This window comes from Neovison vison, chromosome 12, assembly GCF_020171115.1.
Source record: "Neovison vison isolate M4711 chromosome 12, ASM_NN_V1, whole genome shotgun sequence".
In the NCBI taxonomy this organism is placed as follows: Eukaryota; Metazoa; Chordata; class Mammalia; order Carnivora; family Mustelidae; genus Neogale; species Neogale vison.
Window position 1 is genome coordinate 56,599,730 of NC_058102.1, and position 17,202 is coordinate 56,616,931.

General features: G+C 50.0%; 1 protein-coding gene across 2 annotated transcripts; it reads right to left on the reverse strand.

Moving 5' to 3' along the window:
- Window positions 1-438: 438 nt before the first annotated feature.
- Window positions 439-15,694, reverse strand: GSG1 (germ cell associated 1). 2 transcript variants are annotated; one of them, XM_044227052.1, is made up of 6 exons: window positions 15,647-15,694; window positions 5,818-6,136; window positions 4,550-4,597; window positions 3,510-3,662; window positions 2,800-2,911; window positions 439-860 (listed from the first exon to the last, which is right to left on the reverse strand). In XM_044227052.1, exons 1-6 carry the CDS (start codon window positions 15,692-15,694, stop codon window positions 515-517), a joined length of 1,026 nt encoding a protein of 341 aa, XP_044082987.1. In that variant the 3' UTR covers window positions 439-514. The 2 variants fall into 2 exon arrangements, with proteins under 2 accessions (XP_044082987.1, XP_044082985.1); XM_044227050.1 differs by having other exon boundaries at window positions 4,427-4,597.
- Window positions 15,695-17,202: the final 1,508 nt, after the last annotated feature.

The window sequence follows — 17,202 nt, forward strand, 5'->3', positions numbered from 1 at the left end:
TTGGGTCCCTACTATGTGAGTGCAGGACCCTGTAATAGGCAGTGTGGAGGGCATCTGTCCTACGCGTCCAAGCTCCCAGGAGGGCCTTTATCTTCCATTCTGTGCCTTCTGGGAAGGCTGAGCCCAGTAAACGACTGTTGAGTAGCCTACCTGCACCTCCAAATCCCAGAGAGGGGGCAGATGGACAAGCCCCTTAGGGGCAGGAACTGGATTTTACTTCTCTCTGCCGAGCCCCAAACCTGGCACATAGCAAGCAATCCGTGAAGGAGAGGGGGTGATTCCAAGCATGGGAGATAGGGAGATGCTGAAATGAGACAAGGAAAGGGAAAAGCTGGGAAGGAAGAGGGGGGCAGCAGCATCCGCACATGCCCCCCTTAGCACCTGCCCTTTCAGACACGCTTGTCGCAAACCTGTGGGAACCATGCTCGACACACAGACTCTGGCTTCAGTACATGTTGATAAGCAAATGAACATGTAAGGTTGGGTTCAGCCTGCCCTCTAAACCCTACTACGTCTAACACGGTTCTTCCTCTACGGATGACCCAGCCGCCTCTTCCTTCAGCCTCTGGCTGGGTCCTTGCTGAAATCCCTTGTGGTGTAGCCCGGAGTAGAAGTCAACTCCTTCCGAGACGGAGCGGACGGGCTGAGGGTGGTACTGGTGGTAGCTGGTCAGAGGATGCCCCGTGGGGGCTGCACAGGACAGCTGCTCCAGGAAGCACTGGGGATGGTGCGGCGGGCGGCTCAGCTTTCCTTTGAAGCTCTTACTGTGCTTACCCTTGAACTCCAGCACCAGCTTGGTGTATGCGTTGAAGGTGGTGACCGCCGACACCATGCAGCAGGTGAAGGAAAGCCAGGCTGTGCTAGGGAGGAACCAAAAAAACCAGACGGTCAGCATCTGAGCTACGCACAGGTTTGAGAGGAAAATACCATGATCCCTTCCCATTAGTAACTAGGCTGCTGCCCCTTAGGGACTTGGGGACTGGGGTGGGCTCCCTTTCACTGTGCTTTGGGGAGAGCACTGTGGGCCAGAGGCCTGAATTGGGTCTCATTAGGTATGTTCTGAATGTTTTGTAGTCAAAGAGAATGACCCTGGTAGTGTTGCAAGTCGGACTAGGCGTTCAACGGGTTCGTTTTCACTGGGTCGATTAGCAGTTAGCGCGGTGCTCCTTTATTCCCGGTGTGTATCTTCTGTACATATCACACACCCACCCACACACAGTTTTCTGGACTAGGGCTTCCCCATCTCAGATCCAATTCACAGACTGGTAGCTCAGGTTTATGGAGGGGACATAGCCCAGTGCTATATGCCTCCTCCTCGCCCCACCCCCCACAAGCACACACACACATCCCACCCAGGATTTTCCCTCACTCCGAACAGATGGTGGGAGCGATCAACTCCCTTCATCTCCTTTTGTTCTGCGTTTAGTGGTCTTTGGGAGCACAGAGTTGAGCCTCTCAGTGTCGTTCAGGCAACATTCGCTGCAAACCTGGAGCTGTTATTCGTGGTACCAGTGGAATTTGCCTCTTAAGAAAACAAATGTGGTTCTTGGCCTCAAGGAGTTTATAATGGATGGAACGAAGCTGGAGATTTAAGAGAAGCTGGATGGATTTGACGAATCAAAAAACCAAAAAAACAACAACAAAAAAACCCACCAGGGAACTAGATCAAACGGGTTCCTAAACACTTGGGAAGTCAACCTCTAAATTTCCCCCATGATTCTGGGAAGCCCAGGAAGGAGGAAGTTGTGTAAGGTTAGTGAGGAATTGCATGAGGTCAGGTGATGGGTCAAGCCAGGCCACACACTGGTACAGCGTGTTCCCATCTGCCTGCCTCTGACGGACTCTGCCGACTGAGGCTGGGCTGCTTCTGCTGGGAGAGTCATGCCAATAACGGCTTAAAGACAGACAGAAGGTGCAAAACGATGTGTCTGGAAAGCAAGCTCCGGGGGCTGGTTTTGGAATAGCCCAAAGACGCCCGAATCCAACAGCATGTTATATCACTAGGAAAGGGGATAGGATGACCTTCAGGACTACCTCCGCTAGTATGGAAACCGAGCCCAGTGCCCTGTCTCTTCAGCACTGGTAAAGGGCTTAGCACCGACTGCAGACGGTAATGCAGGCCCAAGTGGGCACCTGCACAGTCAACAGAGAGAGCGTGTTCCTCAGGGGAGGAAGTGAAGGACTCTTAAAACAGACAGTGTGTTTGCTTCAACTATGTCTGTCATGGCTGCTGCTACTCTCAAGAGAAATCGAAAATAACTGACCCCTTAGTTCTTTGAGGGTCAGAGAATGGCTGGTAGAGGAGATTTTGTTTCTCAGACAGGTGGGTGGAATAAGAGCAGAAGTAGGAGGAAGTGACTCTTTGTTACAGGAGAAGAGTCAGCCACGCACAGGGGGTAGAATGCGAACCACACCTCAAGGCTGATCTCTTCCTTTCTCTGTCCTCCAATATCTTGAATCATAAAATGTATAATAAAGGGAGCATCACTGGCATAAGCCATACAAAACCAGTCTCATTTCCCAAGGGAACACACGTAATCAGGCGAGGGAGCAACTGCGACAGCTGTATCATTAGAAAGACCCGACAGAACAAGCCGGAAGAATCATCCCTGTGCCTCCCAGCAGGTGGGGGGAGAGCAGCGGTGGCCTGATGGTCCCACTCTCTGGTCAACGGAGCCCTCGCACGAGGGCTGAAGAGAAGGTGGAAGGACACGGAGCAAACATCTAGTGGAGGGCAGCACGTCCAACACAGGTTGGCTGGGGAGGAGCTAGAAGGCTCAGGAGATGGCAAGCACTTACTAGAAGGCCCAGCCATAATTCCAAGCATGTGGCCTCCAGTCTTCTGGACCCAAGTTGGCAGTTGCCTGGAAGACTTGTGAATACATCATATGGGCCACCATGCCCAGAAGGCCTACAGAGGGAACAGAAAGGCGGCGGCCTTAGACCCAGGCTGGCTTTGCCATTTATAGGGAGTAGGAGTTTGGAGCAACCTCCTCATTTTGTATCCGTTACAGCCTATGTGGAGATGTCCCCATCACCCATCGGCTCCCACACTTCCGGGACACTAATCTGTGACGGGGGCTTTGCAGTAAGTCCCCCCCAGGCTTTAGGTGGAGAGCTATGGAAAAAGTTTCTGAGTCAATGCTGCACTTGGGGCATTTTACTTCTTCCCACCCATGCCCTCAACGTGAGCTTTTTTCTTGATCTATCTTTATATCTGCGTCTCTTACTCCTACTTGATCCAGCGGAGTCCGGAAAAGCTGTGTGCATGGGCAACTGAGAAGTGAACCAAACTGTATTTCACATACTGAGAAAGCTGGCAAATAAGAAGAACCCAGAGAGAAATCATTTTGCCAAGCACATGATGATCCAATACAAAATTTCCATCTCTCATCCCTCCATTCTGGACCCCGCCTCCTCCTTCCTGCCCTTTGGATGGACACAGGAGCCCATCAGAGGGACCTGGAAGGTGGCCAGACCCCCGCCCACCCCAGCCTGGGAGGCTGCACCTGACAGGACGGAGGAAATGGCGGCGAAGGCGCTCAGCTTGAGTCCGCAGCCCGGGTTCCCAGTGAACAGCAGGTCCATCAGTAGCAGGAGGAAGCTGACGAATTCAAGTCCGATGGACGAGAACTGGGCTCCCAGTGATAACCATAGGATCTCTGTCAGAAACCAGGGAAGAAAATACAATCCAAGTATTGAACAACAACAACAAGACAAAAGAAATCACAAGAAGAGCCTTCACCCTGACAGTTACATGACCGAGCCCTGAAACGCGGAGCCCCGCAGAAGGGAAAGCCTCCCCGAGTCAGAGAAAGGGAGAAGGGGACAGGGCTGGCACCAGCTGGCTAGCGTTCCCTCCTTGGGGTCTTTTGCTGTTACCCTTGCGCTTGCTGCTCTCAGCTCAGGACCTGATAAAGACTCCAGTAAACTAGATTGACTGGAAGCACCATTAGGGAGATTCCAGAAAAGATCAGCTAATCGTCACAAAATCTGGCAGAGGCATGACTTTGCTGTGGGTCATTTTCGTTCTCTTTTTCCTTACTGAATTTTGGAGCAATCAGTTCTGTTTCTTTCTCCCTCCCTCTCCTTTTTCACTCCCTCCTATTAAAAATATATATTTTTTAAACTTAAAAATATATATACATATTGGAGGGAAAAAAAACCTCTTGAGCTTTTCAACATGGTTACTTGGCAACAGGAGGAGGTTAGAACTGTTGGTGGTTTTCTATTTGTGAACTTTATTTGTTCCTGCTGTTCCTTTTTTGCATTCCTGCATATGAATGAGAGTCAGCTCTGGAAGGAATGTGGGTCACCCCGCGGGGCTCAGAAAAAGAAAAGGAGACCACAGTACAGTGTAGAGAGCACAGTTGGGCCAGAGAGGTCCAACTCAATGGCGACTAAATTGGTGATCAAACCCACATACTTGCCACAAGCCCCAAGGGAGGGTGGGGGAGGAAAGCCTTCTCCATCAACCGCTTCCCTCCAAATCGGAGAGTGGGGTGACGTGGGCCTTGCAACGTGGCACACTCCAGTAGTCCTTTCTCACCTCTCTCGGTTGGTGGTGTGAGTTCATTGAAAGTTCGGCACCTCTCCCCTGAAACACAGACAAGGTACAACTTCAGGGGTACGTCCCACAGCTGGCGCCTCTCCATTGGTTGGGACCTGTGCCTGCCCAGCACGCGGTAGGTGGGCACTAGAAGTTTCTCTCTGAAAGTGGGAAAGAACGCATTATGGATGGATGGTTGCATGACCAAGGCAAGAATCCCTCAGAAATCATTTCTCGGTCCCCAGCTCCTGACCGTGAAAAAGAGGACGTGAGCCTGAGAGGGCTTGCACAGGGAAATGTTCCCATTTCTCAGGTCGGGGAGGGTTAAGAAGCCTGATGTTAACCAGCACCTTTCGCTGCCTCCGTACCCTGGTCTGCATGGCTTGAAACTGTTTCTGGGACCCTGGGGTCGGAGCTGAGCTAAATGACATGTCAATAACACATATAAACACACACACATATTTATATTCCTCGTCCCTCTCCTTTTTCCCATGACCCAAATCGGGAGAAACAGGTTAACTGTACTGGATTCTGGGCTTTAGGACAACATCACGACCAGGTGATGTCCGAATGCTTTGAGCAGGGAGGAGGGAGGAGGGCTGTCCTTAGGTCAGCTGCTCCCAAGCTGAGGAGCACAGGTTAAGGTATGCACAGTGACACAAGACTGGCTTTGCCACATGCGCTGAGCTACCGGAGACCTGGGAGGTCAAGGGTGGCCTCACTCCACCTACTTACCCTCCTGAGGCTTCAGCCCCCCTACCTTGTAAATCGTAATGGTAATACTCCGAACAAGAAAACCCTTTTGGTGGGGTTGGGGAGGAAGGGGCTTGACAAGGGATCTCCTCAGATCCTTTCATCTCACCGGTGGGAAAGTCAAGGTCTGTGGAGAGGAAGCTGCTCATCTGGGGTCACAGCTGGACAGAGCGGGGGCCTTTTCCCTAAGAATCCTCTCTCATTTGGTCTTCAAACAGCAATACTAACTTGCTAGTGTGGGACTTCTCATGATGTTACAAGTCTAAATGGAACCCTTTGAGGTTTTAAACCAGCATGTCTACGAGACAGTCAGGAGGGGAAAAGCTAGATGGACTTTTGGGTCCCATCGAAAGGGAGTTCTAGGGAGAAGGGATGAGATGCAGAGTGGGGAGATGCTGAGACCCGGTGGGGTGTGGGGAGTGCTGTATACTTCTTACTGGCCCTTCGCCCCGTGTGAAGTTCCCTGGGGCGGGGAGGTGGGGGATATGAGGCAGCTGGGCTGACGACAAACCCACCTGGTTCTTCCACAGTTTCCTCACAGGATAGCCACATGCCACTCCAGAAGGTATGGAAGGAGAAGCGGTCATCCCCAGCCTCCCAGCTGTATTGCACCACCTCCGGGGATGATGAGTTGGCGCCGCTCCCATCCAAGGGCACCGGCACGTCAAAGCATTCGGCGGCCAGACCTTTTCCGCACACGGGCTTGGGCACCTTCTGTGTGCCCACAAACCAGCAGTTGCTGAGCAGGGATGCTGTGGAGAGGCTGAGTGATAGCATGTTGAGGATGGCAGATAGGAGTGTCCGCTGGGCAGAGCAGCCCTTCGGGAGTTCCATCTGGAACAGACAAGCATGAGGGGAGAGCCTGACTTCAGAACCTCCCAGGGGATCTGGGTACTCTTCCCGGCGACTGCCTGGGCTCAAGCCACACTAGTCCTCCACGATAATGGGGCCGCAATGGCCCCCGGGGAGCTTTCTGCAAGGAGCCACGAGTGTGAGGGTTTACCTTCAGGAATGGCCTGGAGTGGGCACCAGGGTGGTGATGTTTATTGAAGCTGGACCTCATTCTACTCAAGTGCTTATTGAGGATGATCTGAGCTAAGTATCCCATAATAGCCTCCGTGGGTATGTGGTTAAGCCGCAGAGCTGGCGTCTATCAAGTGAGGACAAGAATTGGGGCCACTCTAAGGCGCTCAGTGATTATTACTTTTGGTTTTGTCTTCAGTGAAAGGTAGGAGCACCCACTTGCTGAGGTATTTCTTGTAACTACACAAGTTTTTTGGTGTCCTCTTCTCTGTCTGACGGATTCCTCTGAGAGGAGAGTAAAGGAGGATATGGCTTATCAGTCAGTGTTAAATTGGATCACCCCAGGGCAGGGAGCAGCAAGGATTAGGACTTTCAGCATTAAAGAAGGCGTGGACCTACTGGGATACTGGATTGTTGAAACCCCTGGAAAGAACAGGAGGCTGCAGGTTCTGAGAGAGGTGATCGGGGCCCAGCTTTCAGACATGGCCACAGAGAGGACAGAATCTCCAATGGGAGGTGGCTGTGTGGTGCCCATGGAGACTGGGCACCAAGTGTCATGGTCACGGAGCAAGGAACCTGGACAGGCATTGCCACTGCTCGATGCAGCTGTGGTGCCTGACTCCCGGGGGGACAGTGTGGCTCTGGCTGGAGCCCCTGAACTCCCCGTCATTTTTAGCCGACGAGAAGAGGAGAGCCCCCTGAAGAATGACCAATATTAGATGTTTCAACCTTGGTTAAGCGATGGCTCAGAGCCAGACTGAGCTTTAGAAAAATAAAGAAATCTGATGGGTCTTGCACTTTATGTTATGGAGTGGTTTATGCTGTTTTATTAATACATACTGAAGGGAAAAGAAGCCCATATTTAGTTGCTGACAGATGCTTCTTAAAGTAAACCATCTTGAGCTTTCCAGGGGACCTCTCATATCAGAATTAATCAGACCTAAATCTGCTTAGCTAAAGAAACGTAAATAAAACCATAGCTAAATGCACAGGCCCATAAATCTGCCTCAATCTCCAGCTTAACATTTTCTGCATTACAGGGAACCTTATCTTAGACATGTAACAATTTGTTCTTCAGAATTTCCAGGGACTAAAACAGTGCATATCACAAAGTGATTATTTATGGGCATAAGAAATATGCAAGGTTCATATGCATATAAAAATCAATATATAAGACATATGATGAAACAACCTCTGGAAAGCAATATGCTAATATTATTTTTTTAAAAGCACTCAACAAATTAAATTCACCAAGAATTGTCAGTCTGTGCAGGACGCTGGGTGACCTTGGTAAAGACTAAAAACCACAGCATCTGGAGTGAAGAAAGATCTATTACCCATATAGAAGGCACACACCGCCCTGTCCCCCCAAAGAATGCTCCCACCTTGTTTTTAGCTGTGCAAACCCTATTGGTTTGTTCCATTACTGTAAGTTATTCTTTCTAATTATTTTCATATACATTGGGTGAACAGGAAATGAGACTTCTAGGTAAAACATCTTCATTAATCTTTCTGTCTAAAGACTGAACTAATGATTTAGGCAATTCTACATTTTCAACTTCATTTTCAATCGAATATGACTTGGAAATTTGTCCACTATCACATCAGATTTTTATTCTAGCCTCAATTTGTTCCAAGTTACACATATTTGTAAGTTATTCTGCATATTAATCACAGATAAGAATAAGGAACCCTGCATTAAGGCGATAGACAATTTAAGGAAGAAATGATTTGAGAAAGAAAGGATGAAAAAGAGCTTAGAATGAAGCTCAAAGAGACTGCTTCCAAAGGAGTATCCAACCAAGGACAGACACAAGGAGCCTCGCTCAAGAATCATCTTGACAATCGAATGGGAATTCATTCAAGAGCCTTTTCAAGAATTATCTTCAACACCTACGGTACTGTGCCCTTCATCACGTGTTTTATTTCTTCCTAAACATGCCTTTCTCTCCAGGATCCAGATAACCTCCTCATTTGCAAGAACAGGTCTAATTTTGCCATGATCTCTTTAACAAAATCACAAAGAAGTAGCGGCCTTAAGAAAAGTTTCATCTTTGCATATGCTGACAAGCCCCATGTCAAGGTGACTCTTTACTCTCTAGAAAAGGGAGAGAGTGTGGCTTCCCAGATACTCCGGCTCAGATCAACAGGAAGTGCAAAAGTGCCAAAATGTCACTCTTCCATCAACACAGATTAACAGAAAAACTCAGAGTTAACATAGACAACAAATTGATGAGACAGGCACAGCTCTTAAAATCAGATTCAAAATAGCTATGCAAAGTTATGTTTCGAGCAGTAAGAAGGGGAAGCTGGTTACCTTGGCCATGGCCAGCGTCTTGCAGCTGTCTGGACCACAGGATGCCATCTGTGCCCCAAATGCCCTTGGTTTAATGTTGACAGAATGAAACTGCCTTCCTACCCTCCTGCCTCCCTTCCCATCCCTCTTCTATCTCCTATTTTTTTGGAGTGCCTCATGATTAAATGCTGCCTTGCAGGGAACTTGGGCATTTAATAATTGACAGTGCAATCATGGCCCAGCTGTTCTGGAAGATTACACAGGAGAGCTTGCCAATAGGGATCTGGGATTAAGCACAAAGAAGCAAGGACCTGCTTTCACAGAGGGAAGTTTCTTTAAAAAGTTATGTGAAGATTCAGTTTCCACCTAACCGCCATTCCCTAGGAAGCTGGTAAGAATGGCTTGGGCTTGATTTTATGGCGGACACAGAAAATATTGCAGGGTCACCATTACTACAAGAGTTCCCATTCCTTTGTGTAAGGTTTTCTACTTTTTTTTTTTTTCTTTAAAGATTTTTAAATTGGGGGTTACCTGGGTGGCTCAGTGGGTTAAAGCCTCTGCCTTCGGCTCAGGTCATGATCCCAGGGTCCCAGGGTCCTGGGACGGAGCCCCGCATCTGGCTCTCTGCTCAGCAGGGAACCTGTTTCCCTTCCTCTCTCTGCCTGCCTCTCTGCCTACTTGTAATCTCTGTCAAATAAATACATAAAATCTTAAAAAAAAAAAAAAAGATTTTTTAATTTATTCATTTGAGTGAGTGAGAGAGAGAGCACAAGCTAGCAGGAGGAGCAGAAGGAGAGGGAATAGACTCTCCAATGAGCAGGGAGCCTGATGTGGGGCCCATCCCAGGAGCCTGGGATCATGACCTGAGCAGAAGGCAGATGCTTAACCGACTGAGCCACCCAGGCGCCCCTTCAACCTTTTAGTAAGCAATTATCTGCAGTATCGGGGCCCCCATAGAGCCATGGGTTTGAAAGAGCTTCCGTGTGTCATGGGTGGTCTCCACCTCCCAGTCCCTCCAGTGGAATACTGAGACGATCCTCCGTGCCTTTGTAGATGCTCTTCCTTCTGCGTGGAATGTCTTCAGTGTCCTCATCTGGTCTACCTCCCATCAAGACTAGTGTAAAAGTCGCTCATCCTTTGAATGAGCGAGAACAGCTCCCTTCCCTCTGTCCTTCCATACTGTACCCCTCTGTAATACTTTCTATATTTCATGATAGCTGTCTGGACTGTGAAGTCCTCAGAGGCCCCTCCTCTGCTGGAGCAGCCGTTCTCAGTTCTGAATGAACATCAGAACAGTCTTTGAAACTGTGGAAAATATTCAGATTCCTGTGCCTGGCCTGAGATTCCACCGCAGGGGTGAGGCCCAGGAATCTGTAATTCTAGAAAGCTCTTTGTACATAGGGATGGACTTCTGGTTTCTGGTTCCGTATGGAAAGAGCTTGGAAGTCTCCACTTCAGCTTAACAACAAGAAAGAAGCTGAACAACCTGGAAGATATGGAGCTAGGGAGTTAATGCGCCGTAAGTATTACCTGTCTGACTCCTGTGGGGCTTACATTTAATGAAACCCTCCTGTTCTGCCCCGGCCCTCCCCTACCTGGAATCTCCCAGATTTGCCACCAACCAAGTCATGGTTTTCCCATTCTGTGTCTGTGCAGTTAGCTGGGGGAATGAAAGGCGGTCCCCAGCCCCCAGAGGGAATTAGTCCACATTCCAACCGGAGGAGTCTCTCTGGCTCTTGCTTCCTACTCTTCTAGGACTGACTTGTCCGCACATTTGACACACATGTGCCTGTGCCCAGGCGTGAGTCCCACAGCACCCACACGACCCTTTATTCATGGTGACAGAGCTCCCTCTCCAGAGCTGGAATTTTGTGGTCACTTCACCTTTGAATTGGCTGTCGGTTTCCCGGCCACGGCTTTTGTCCCGACGCTGGGTGGCGCTGTCTCCTTACATTTCTCCCCTTCCGTCACGTGCTACCCCCACCATTCCCCCCCTCGTGCGGGTGCAGGTGGCGGCTCCTCCCCCAGGGAGGGCTCCTTCTCCTTCCCCGGGCCTCCTCCCCATTCACACATCTGTAGCATACGTTGTGTCTGCCCTGGGGAATTCAGGGCTCGGAATGAACCCTGGGAGCCTCCAGCCGCTCCCCCGAGGACATCTTGTAGGATTATTTCCTGTAGCACATTTTTCATGGGCAGTTCCAGTTTTCAGTGACTCACAGATCCTCAAATACTTCCCCTGGGAAACACAGACTCCACGGTGTCAGAAAATCCAGTTAGCCAATGCTTCCTGAGGAGTTTTGTGCACATTTTTCTTTATTGAATCGTATCCTCACTCCCTCTCCACCCTAGAACAGTGAACAATTCTTTTCCCTTCTCTGCACTTAACGCCCCTCAAATACTTGCAGACGCTTCTCACATCCCGCTTGAGTCACCGTTTGGCACAGTCTGATGTCTTTGGTTTTTATGGCCTCTGCTCAGAAACCGCACCCCCTGTGCCTTCATAGGCTGAAATTTGCCTTCTCCGGGGAAAAGGGGATGGGAGCTGCAGTCTTGAAGTTATGTGAGGAGGCCTGGAGAGAGAGTGGAAGCGAAGCAAGCTTGTGACACTCCAGTTTTGGGGGCTTTCACTAACTCGGACCCCTTCCAAGACCCCGACATACTTGTCACTTTGCATTATTTTTCCTAGAGAGAGCCTCTGAAGTTATATTATTTTAGGCCTCCCCAAAGCCTGAATCTAGGCCGTGTACTTTGCATGGCTGGGCTGGCTGGCTGGCTACTAGTCTTGATCCATCTTGAGGACACCCCTAGCCCCATGGACCCCATGCCAGAATGTTTAATTTCCTTTTTTTGATGAAACATGAGCTTCTCTGCCTGGCGTCCCACTCACTTCCTTTCATTATAATTTAGGCATGCTAATATTTTTTCTTCTTCTCTTTCCTCCCTTAGAACAGAAAAAGTAATTGCCAGTCACTGCAACATGACTGCGATTATGTTGGGCTCAGAAGCTCATGACTCAGGAGACACACAGAGATTCCGTATCTCAAAACAGTATTTGACTTTGGTATGTTGGACTGCTACCATGTCAGGATGACCTCCCCCCTCCCCAGGGACCGATATGTGACTCAGCATTTATGACATCACAAAGCCAAGGCTTGGGACTCATCTGTGCTTGCTAAGGTCCTCAGTGACTCTTCCCTGCACTGTACCAAACCATACTAGTATACACAAAGAGAAACAATGGGCTTGGGACATCCACACACAGTTTGTAAACAGGAATCCAATTTATTGTTTTGTGAATACACAGTAGATCAGATGTGATTAAAACAATGGTAAGAATGCCGGACCAGAGCAGACTGTATGCATACAACTTGCCTGATGGCACAGCCTGGAGCTAAGGGATTTGGGTGTTTTTTGTTTGTTTTTTGTCTTTTTCCCATTACCAGTAGTGGCATCTTCTCTCAAGATAGGTTCATTTGCAGCTGCCATTACCACCCCCACCCCCACCCCCTTTGCCACCATCTGCCCCCAACCAGTAGTAGTATCTTTGTCCTCTGCCCTGGAGTCAGATTTCTGACCCATGCCTCACCAACCAATTCCTTTCTGTTACTCAGCAGTCAAAAAGCTGGAACAGGACATGAATGTTTCTGCTGTCACCGGCTCTGATCTCCAGGCTCCTGTTCTTTGTTCCTGCCTGTTCCACTCACTGTGTGCCTTTCTCCTGCAGCTCAGAACATGCAGGCTTCACTTGAAGATGCTAGACAGAGGAGCAGCTGTGTTTTACTCATGGTTGATCCTTAGAGCCTAGCACTTTCTACTATGAGGGAATGAGCGAATGAAGTCTGTAATGGAAACCAGGCTCAGAATGCAATTGAGAAGCCTAGGAGTGAGCAAAAGTTGTGAAGAGAGCAAAGCGTCCGGTCTTCTATTGTTAAAGGACACACCAATCCTCCTGATACACATACATAGGAGCTGCAAGAAGGTAGAAGGTGGAAGGAGGTCTGCAGGTCCACAGACACACCCTGTGGCTTTCTACACAGAAGCGTGCATAGCCAACAGATCCTCTGCCAATACATTTCCTCCCACCTGTGGAAACAGTCCTGCTTTTTGACCAGCAAAGCCCAGAAAACAGCAATGATCTCATGAACAAGTATTATCTTTAGTTCACAGATTGCTTAAACGCCAGTGACGGATTGGAAAAAGCCATGTTCTTTCCCAAGCTCCGGGATTCCCTACTGATTAGAACCCTTTTGGATGACATTATGTCCAACCATCAGAAATTTCCCAGCTCCACAATTTTTGCTTCAGTGCATTCACTCATTCACTTATGAAGATAAGGAAGGTCCTCACACGTTTTGATGTTCCTCCCAGCCTTGAAGGGTAGAGTTATGGCACCAAAACCCCCATGCTGAGTGTCCAAAATATTACCACCAGTATAGGACACTTAGCTCTGTCTGGGGTTTCTGGGCTTTCAGGTTAACCTCCACTCCAACAGTGTTTCATGTCCCCAGGGCCCCCAAAGAGGGGCATAGAGAATAAGAACAACTCCCTTCTTTCTAACATGGGTCAGGAGTTGTGGGAACACTTCTGCTTCTGTTCAGCGGCAAGGACCGAAGAAAAGCACTTTAGGGCCTCTCCTCTCCGTCGCCTTTCCCTTTCCGTTGTTAGTGGAATTGTTAGAGGGCTTTTGCTACTGCAGTCATTTCCAGGAGAGGAAGCTGCCTTTCTTCCATGCCCCAAGCAGCTGGAGTGAATCAGAGGGGCAGCCACATCTGCACATCCTGTGGGGCAATCGCTCACGCGCGGGTGACCGAGCCCTCGGGGCCTGCGGGGGCTGGGAGATCTTGGGGACCGCGGGGCGGGGCAGGGAGCCGCCTCTCCAGGGTCGCTCGGGGCGCGCAGCTGGGTTGCCCCGTTTCCACTCCGCGTGCGCCCCGACCCCGTCCCTTGTTTTCCTGCTCTCTCCCCCTCCTCCTCTCCGGCAGTCGCGGTGCCCTGGCCCAGCCGAGGCCCCGCGGGCTCCGCTCGCCCCCACCTCCCTCCGTGAGTAACACGCCCGCCCCCGGTTTACTACGGCGCCCCGGTCGCCTAGCAGCGGGCGCGCGTTGCCACGGCGACGCGCGCGGAGCGTGTTTTGAATTGTTTGGGAGGCTCCGCCCTAGCGGCCCCGCGCCTGGGACTCGGCGAGCGGGTGGGGCCCGGCCTGGGGCCCTGGCTTCCTCTCCCGGCCTCGGCGTCGGCTCGGAGCCCGGGGGCCCCCGCGAGAGGAGGAGCCGGCGAGCTCCGGCCGGAGGGAGGCCGAGCCCCGGGCCTGGCCTGATGGCTGGCTGCCCTGGCGAGGCTCGGCAGAGGGAGGGCGGGGAAGAGTCGGCCCTCTGATCTGCGCCTCACGCCCAGCCTCTGGGCCTGAGGGTCGGGAGGTGCGGGTGGGAGGGGAACCCCAGAGTCAGGTATTTCCCAGCCCCCGCCCTTTCCCTAAAGGTACAGATCCCTGGCGGCTGGTGTAAGTCTTTGCCTCTGAGAGGGAATCCTGGAGTCCGCGACTGCTTGTCTGATCTGGGCTCTAGTCCCAGCCGCACCCACGACTGGACTCCTGAGTCTGGCCAAGGTGCATACCCCACCTGAGCGATTCAGAAGCAAGCCAGGCGACAGAGCCGTCCTTCCCAGTGCTGCTGTGCAGACCAAGGGGCAGCAGGGAAAAGTGGAAAGAAAGGGGAGGGAATCTGCCGAGTTCCAGACACCTCGCTAGACTCTTTAGGTAATCCTTAGAATCAGCCTGAGGGAGAGGCGGCCACTCCGTTCTCTACAGGGAGCGTTGGACTATCTCAAGGCCACAAGGCTAGTAAATGGTGGTCAGTGTTCAAAACCTCTGGATTCAACCCCAGGCTGCCAGTCGGGAAAGGGAAGATGCACGCTACTTAGCAAAAGGCACGGGACTGCAGGACAGATTATGGAAACTCACGGAATGACGAAATGGATTATGTTTTATACTTAAGATATAGATTGATAAACCCATGTTCCCTCTGTCCTCCTAAATCCGTAATAAAAAAAGATAAAATTTACTACGCTTGGCTTTTTCATCACCTTCTTACCCATTTCTGTGGGTTCTCCTCTTTATGATCTCTTCACTTGGGCTGCAGTCCCTCTGCCTGTGATCCCCAACTACCAATGAACCGCACAAGCCACCGTGCTCTGTGTGCGTGAGTGTGTGCGTGTGTGTTTTATTTCCCTGCCTAATGGGAAGCTTCATTCTTCTGAGAAAGGCCAGAGGTGTGAGAAATGAACATTTGCTTTTTTAGTAACCCTTTGAGCTAAAAGTTGGCCGTTCCCAGCTGTCTCAGATGGGAGGCAAGTCATTTCCAGATGTGGGTTCTCCCAAAGGAGCCAAGACATCTTTGGCTGACAGAGGGTCTTTCTGGATCTGGAAGGCTCCCTGCACATTCTCCCAGATTCTCTGAGACTGGAAAGAGAAACTAGCACAGCTAAGGTTGCCTTCTCCTCAGTTCCAGTAGATTCCTGATCAGAGCTGGGCACCAGCCGGACTGTAGGGGTGCCTCGCCTTTCTCTGGCAGAGCATTTACTATCTGCTCCTTCCGTTCATTAGAGTCTTACACAGCTCTGGGGTCGCCCCCGCCACCGGGCCTTTTACCAGGAACCAGATTTTGGCAACAGGAATCATACAGATGCGAGGGGAGAAAGGAGAGCTGGAGGGCTCCAAGCAGTCCTGGGAGCAGTGAGGAAAAGTTATGAAGAGGCAGAGGAGGTGGTAACAAACGGTAACGGAAGAAGATGAAAACAGAAGGTCAAGGTCTGGACATCACCAGGTTTATCAATGAAAACGGGCTTGAGGAACAGATTTCTGTTCCCTTTTGGGTAATCTCCAGTTCCTACCCTGCACATGTGAAATAAAGTGTAAATTTGTATAACTTGTATTACAAACCCAACATTGTATGCCTGAAGCTAGTATTACACTGTATGTTCACTGGAATTTCAATAAAAACCTAGGGGGAATAAAGTGGGGTACCTACCTTCTGGGTGAGACAAACATTTTGAGTCAGTTGAGAAGGATTGCTCATTCACTTTTCGAAGCTCTGAGGCAAAGGTGTCTCAGGTCTTCTTCTGGTCGGCCCTGATCGGTTGCGTGGAACACGTACCTGGCGGGAAGATGAATCAGGCCCCCTCTTGCCAGCAGAGGGGTGAGGTGGTATGAGGTGGACTGGAGAAGATGGAAAAGATATCCTGGAGCCAGGACGCCAGTTTGGGCGGGGCTGGCTGATGCAAGAGGTTTTTCTCTATGACATCACAATGACATCACACAGGGCCATCTCTCTGCCGGCCCCCACCCCTGCCTCCTCGGGCCACCCCCAGAAGGATGGGGAGCTGCTCTGGGGTACCTAGCAGAGGCCTGGATGTCTTCTGAGTCATCCAAGCCAGAGCGTCTGTTACTATGTGTAAGAAGCACCTGGGGACCCTTGTAAGCAAGCAGATTCTGAGGAGTTGAGATCGCTCCTACATGGTGCTGCCCAGACCACACTGAGTGGTGAGGCTCTAGACCAGTGTGGCTGAAAAGAAGTACAATACGGGCCATGCATGCGATTTCAAGTTTTCTAGTAGCCACGTTTCAAAAACTAAAATGGACACACATGTCACAGTATAACAATGATATCTTAAGTAGTGTTAAAACTGAAGCTGTTGCATTGGGTAACCTAGTCCTAGAGCATTCCCAGAAAAGGCAACAATGTACAGAAATGACCATTCTATAGGACTAGTATCTGGAAATCTAGCTGATGTTCATAAACCTAATTTTAATAGTACATAGTGAGGATTTGGGAACTATTAACACTGAGATGTAACTCTGAAGCTTAAAGAGAAAGGTGGTGTCTTCCCTAGTCTTAAGAGTCTGGCTGGGGGGCTTTCTGTCCTGTAAGAGGTGTCACCTTGAGTGTACCCCTGAGTTTAGCCTGGGTGCTCCTCACTGGGATTCCATCCACCTCTTTGCCACCCGACCTAAATCCTATTTGCCCTTCAGGATGCCTGATTCCAGGATCAGTTCAGCCCACAGTCTACCCTTGTGATTTTAGGTATCTTCTCTCTTTTTCTCTTCCCTTTGAGCTTGTATAGTGCATATGGTCTCGCTCTCTAACAGGGAGCTTCTTATTAGCTAAGATACCTAAGTAAACGTCTAAGAGAGGCCACCAGATCTAAAATGACCCATCGCTATCTTGAACAGGGGGAATTAACCTGCCTTGTTCTTGGCGTGTTTCAACTTGATCTGATGTCAGCTCTCTCTAATTTGCAAATTTAATGTAACCCTAATACAATGAATATTTTTAAAGAGCAGAACAGGCTGACATTCAAGTTCATTTCAGAAAACACATGCGCAAGACTAGCTAGGAAATACTGGGAAGGAGGAGCTTTAAGGGAGGACCAGCCCTAACAGATACTAAAGCAGCCTACAGGCCTCTACAGGGAAGACAATGAGGGTGCTGGAGCATGACTAGGCCAGCAGACCAACGGAATAGAAATAAACACATCTACATAGAGACATCTAGTATGTGGCAAAGGTGGTATCTATAATTGCTGG